Here is a 5,111-nt window from a genome sequence, read left to right as displayed (position 1 = left end):
TGTAGTTATGCAGCACATGCCTGCATATTATACCTACAAAACATTCAGAATAATATCTGGCCCCTAGTAAGTGTTCAGTAAATGTTACATATAATTAGGAGATAACATCTATATGCTGATGACTCCAAAATTTACGTCTCCCGGCAGTTTCCCCAAACTCCAGGCTCATATCCCTTTGGATGGCATCTCAAACTTTGCTTGTCCAAAACCAGCTTAAGACTAACTCCACTGTACATATTTCCCTTCCATCTCCACTTAGCAAACACCACCACATTGCCTAGCCAAGACTAAAGCCTTAGAATCATCTTTCACTCCTTTCTTCTCTCTCACCCCACAACCAATCCATCAGCAAATCCCCTTCAAAATACATCCAAAACTTCTCCCCCACTCTCCTCTCACCTGCATAGTCCATCCACTGTTACCCAGACATCATGGTCGCCTTCTGCATGCCCTCTCTGCTTCCATTCCTGCCCCCTCCAGTCTATTTCTATGTACATGATATCCTTTTAAAGACCCAAGGAGGCACATCTATCCCATGGAATATTACTCAGCAGTCAAGAGGAGCAAGCTAGGGATGGATCTTAGGGACAAAAAATTATATAGATGGAGAACGGATTCGTGGTTGCCAGGGGTTAGGGATGGGAGAACAACAAGTGGGATTCTAAAGAGACAGCAAGTGAGAGATCTGTGTCTTGATTGCAATGGTAGTTACATGGATCTACCTGAATTGGTCTGCCAAGTACTATTAAACTGTCACAACAAAGTAACACAGACTGTGTGGCTTAAATGAAAGAAATTTATTTTCTGAAGGCTAGAAGTTCCAGGTCAAAGTGTGGGCAGGGTCGGTTTCTCCCGAGGCCTCTCTGCTTGGCCTGGAGTTGGCTGTCTTCTCCATATGTCTTCACGTAGTTTTCCCGCTATGCATAATCTCCTCTTTTATAGGACACCAATCATATGGGACTTGATTACCTCTTTAAAGATCCTATCTCTAAATATAATCCCATTCTTAGGTACTGGGGACTAGGACTTCAATGTATCAGGTCGGGTGGGAGGAGCCAATACAGCCCATAATAGTACCCAGGAGATAAAAGTGCATAGAACACATACACATGGTACCAATGTCAGCTTCCTGGTTTGCATACTGTACTATAGTTACATAAGATCTGACAACTGGGGAAAACTGGGGAAAGGGTCCGCGGGACCTCTGTGTACTATTTTTTATAACTTCCTGGGAATCTATAATAATTCCAAAATACAAAGTTAAAAGAAAAAAAATCAAAGCATCTCACTTTCCTGTTCACACCTCCAATGACTTCTCATCATACTTAGAATAAATCCAAAGCCCTTACCAGAGTTTCCAAGGCCTGACTCCCCTACTGACCTCATTTCCCACCTCTCTTAATGGATTTATTCTTCTTTAGGCCCATGGGCTGTCTGGCTCTTCCTCAAACATGCAATCCCAATCTCAGTTTAGAGTATTCCAATTTATTGCTTCTTTCCCCAGGGATAATTCTTCCCCAGCTTTTGCATGGTTCCTTGCCTCATTTAATTCCTTCTCTCTGCTTAAATATAATCCCCTCAGAGAGAGCTTCCCTGGATACCCTATTTCAATAGGCACCCACCTCCCCTTCCACTGTTCACCTTACCCTGTTTTATTTTCTTCCTGACATTTATCACTTACTTTTTATATTTTGCTTGTTTATTGTTTCTTCCTGCACTGTTTTACTCCCTGCTATAACCCCATTTCCTAATCAGTGCCTGGCACACGGTAGGTGCTCAAATATTTGCTGAATGAGTGAAAGAAGGATGATCGTTATTCCCGCAGGCTCGGAATAGGAAAGCCAAACCAAGCAGCCCTTCCCAGTCCCCTTCACCAGGCGTTCACCCCCCAGAACCAAAGAAGAACCAGAAGGAGCTACAGTTTGCTTCCCCGAGTGGCCCAAGACCTAAATCATCTACTCAAGGCCCAGAATATGAAAACAGCCAAGAAGAGCTCCATTATGCTACGCTCAAGTTCCTAGACCTCAGACCCAGACTCGAGGATACCCAGGCAGATTATGCAGAAGTCAAGTTCCACTGAGGGTCTCTTGGGCTTTAGGACTGGGACCTTGGCTAGAGAGAAAGGTAGAGCAATAAAGAGGTTGAAGGGAATATAATGCGAAGACTTTTTTTTTTTTTAAATCCTCCAAGGATGGGTCATCCCGTCCCAGACCTGAGCATTTGAAACATTTGTCCTATGTGGTCTTCTCTGAATACAGTCATCCCTCCATATCCTCAGGGGATTGGTTCCAGGACCCCCCACAGGTACCAAAATCTGTGGATGCTCAAGGCCCCTATATATCATGGCATAATATTTGCATAAACCTCCTGTATATACTTTAAATCATCTCTAGATTGTTTACGATGCCTAATACAATGTAAATGTCATGTAAATAGTTGTTATACTATATTTTTTAACATGTATTATTTTTATTGTTCATTTTTGTTCGGTTTTTTTCCTGAATATTTTTGGTCTGTGGTTGGTTGAATCTGATGTGGAACCCATGGATACAGAGGGCCGACTGTACAGTGCTCTGAGAAGCTGGGCAAAGATTTTCCTCTGACATAACCAGGCACCACCATAGCTGATTACTCACAGTCCCACAGATTCTTAAAGGTGGGAGAGCCTTTCAAAATGACTAAACAGGTGTCAGCAAACTCGGCTTACATGTCATCTGGTCTGCTGCCTACTTTCACACCATCTGTGAGCTAAGAATGTTTTTTACATTTTAAATGGTTGAAAATAAAATCAAAAGAAGAAGAATGTTTCATGACACATAGAAATGAGATGAAATTTAAATCTCAGTGTTCAAAAATCAAGTTTTATTGGAGGCCAGCCATGCCCATTCTTTTCTGTGTTGTCTATGGCTGTTTTCAGGCAGAGTTGAGTCAAAGGCCTGCAGAGCCTAAAATATTTACTATCTGATCCTTTACAGAAGTTTGCTAAATCTGAATCTAAACTAAACTAACTCACTTGATTTCATAGAAGAGGAAGCAGAAATGAAGGTCTAGAAAGGGTTCAAGACTGGCCACAGCACATATGACAGCTATGTGGGTAGATGGAAAGTTCCCAGAGTAGGATTTGAAGGGCAGGAGACCACATTTAGGTTGGGTGCTAATGTGTTCTCAGACTCATAAATCTAAGAAAGAGCAAATGCCCAAGGGGATGTAAGTGGAAATGCTTTCAGAAAAGGAATGAAAACAAGTTTACCACGTGTTGTGAATTGTTCATCAGCTGGTAAACGGAGTAGAAGAGGAACGTGTTTCTCAGGGCCAAACACATCCCTTTTCTTCTTCCTTCCCGACCTCCTTCCCTACAGCTCACAGTCCTAACTGGTTCAAAGAAAATCCTCTTGGGGGGGTGGTTACTACTTGTGAGGCAGAAAACTGAATATCACAGAAAAGGGGCTAGCCTTTGCATTTACTTTTTAAAAAGTGATACATCACACAATTAGAAGACAGGAAAAGCTGAAAAAAAACAAACATGTTTAAACTAGAAGAGTTGCTTAAGGTTTTCTTATGTTACAAATGGTATATAAGTAGGCAGTGTATATAATAAGGAGAATGGAAGGGGAAGGAAGAGAATTAATAGTTTTGAACACCAACCGTGTATCACATTTTGAGCCAATTATTTATATTTATAGTTATCTTGTTTGATAAAAACTGTAAGATAGGGAATATCTTCATTGTGAAGATATATGAGACTCAGAGAGGTGAATTACTTTGTCTAAAGTCACATAGGAGCAATGAGCAGAACCAGGCGTCCCAGCCATGGCTTTCTGACCCCAAAACCACAGCTTTCCCTGCTGTTTCACAATATCTCCTGCAGGGACACTCCTGAATGAAAAGCAGCTAACAGGATCCCAGGCCAGAACCCAGGGCACTTGGCTCCACCTGTGAGACAGAAAAGGCACTACTCTGATCCAGGTAACAGTAAACAGGATCAAGAAGCTAAAGGGAAGAGAAAGGATTTAGAAAAGAAGGAATATAGTTTCAAAAGGTGACGACTGAGAGGAAAAACTGATAGTAGACTTGTTAATGTTTTCCAAGCATATGCAGAGGTGCTTGGCTCATGTCAGCAAACAATCTTTGCATTGTGACCTCAGCAAGAGAATAGTACAATATGTTCACACATAACATCCACTTTAGCCAAACTCTCTCAAATTCCAAAGCTATTTGTGAACATTTTTATGTATTCAGCATCTACTATATCCCAGGTGCTGTTGTTTAATGCTTTTATTACCCATTTAACACTCACAAGAAGTCTTAAAGGAATTTTTGACCAAAGACTGGGGAAGTCTCCCTTCATCTTGCCAGGCCCCAGTTACCTGCTTCTTTTTATAAGGCAGCAAGAAAAGGTTCAGAACTTTAAGAGACAAACATTAGTTAACAAGCATTCAACAAAATCCCTTAATTTCTCTATCTAAGATAATGTTGAATAATAGCTATTTCTTGTACTGGTTTCTTAGCCATTATTGACAATAATTCTTCATCTAATTGTGTTTATCCTTCTAAGGAGTAAAGATCCCACACCCATGGTCTTAGGGAAAGGAGAAAAAAAAAGAAAGAGAGAGAGCTCAACAGTGGCAGCTCCTTGGACACAGCCTGGTCACTGCTTCCTGCCTAAATGAGGTGACCAGCTAGCCTTTCTTATATATGAGATGACTGATAGTGCTGTGTCCAGTCACAACTTTTCATCTCATAGGAGGCACCAATAGGCAGGTTCTGACTTTTCTTTAATACAAATATTACCAAGCAGTTAACATGTAAAAATTCTTATGACATAGAGCCAGGTGTGAAAACGGAAAAACAACTCATAATTTTACTTTTTTCGTAAGTCATAGTTTGCTAAAAAAATTCCCTTTTGTGAATGAAACAGCTTTGTGGTTCCAAGCTCTCCCAATGAGTTTAATAAATCAATCTAATTCCCAGATTAAGATCACTACAGAGCAAAACTAACAACAACAAAAAGCTTTGAGATGGAATTTTCTGAGTTCCTTTACACATACGTTATGATTATCTCTAGAGAAAACTGAGGCACATAAAGTTTACAAGCATGCCCAAAGTCATTA

The 5,111-nt window shown here is 40.7% G+C and overlaps 1 protein-coding gene across 1 annotated transcript in view; it reads left to right on the top strand.

The window, feature by feature from the left end:
• Positions 1-2,151, top strand: part of SIGLEC10 (sialic acid binding Ig-like lectin 10) — a 4,352-nt gene extending 2,201 nt beyond the window's left edge. The window contains exon 3 of the mRNA XM_008588321.1: positions 1,826-2,151. Coding sequence (XP_008586543.1) covers positions 1,826-2,080 — 255 coding nt within the window. The 3' untranslated portion in view covers positions 2,081-2,151. The remainder of the gene's footprint in view (positions 1-1,825) is intronic.
• The last annotated feature ends 2,960 nt before the right edge of the window (positions 2,152-5,111 follow it).

This window comes from Galeopterus variegatus, unplaced genomic scaffold (assembly GCF_000696425.1).
Source record: "Galeopterus variegatus unplaced genomic scaffold, G_variegatus-3.0.2 Scaffold4773, whole genome shotgun sequence".
In the NCBI taxonomy this organism is placed as follows: domain Eukaryota; kingdom Metazoa; phylum Chordata; class Mammalia; order Dermoptera; family Cynocephalidae; genus Galeopterus; species Galeopterus variegatus.
Note: the sequence above shows the minus strand (reverse complement) of the source record. Positions and strands in the feature narration are given on the sequence as shown.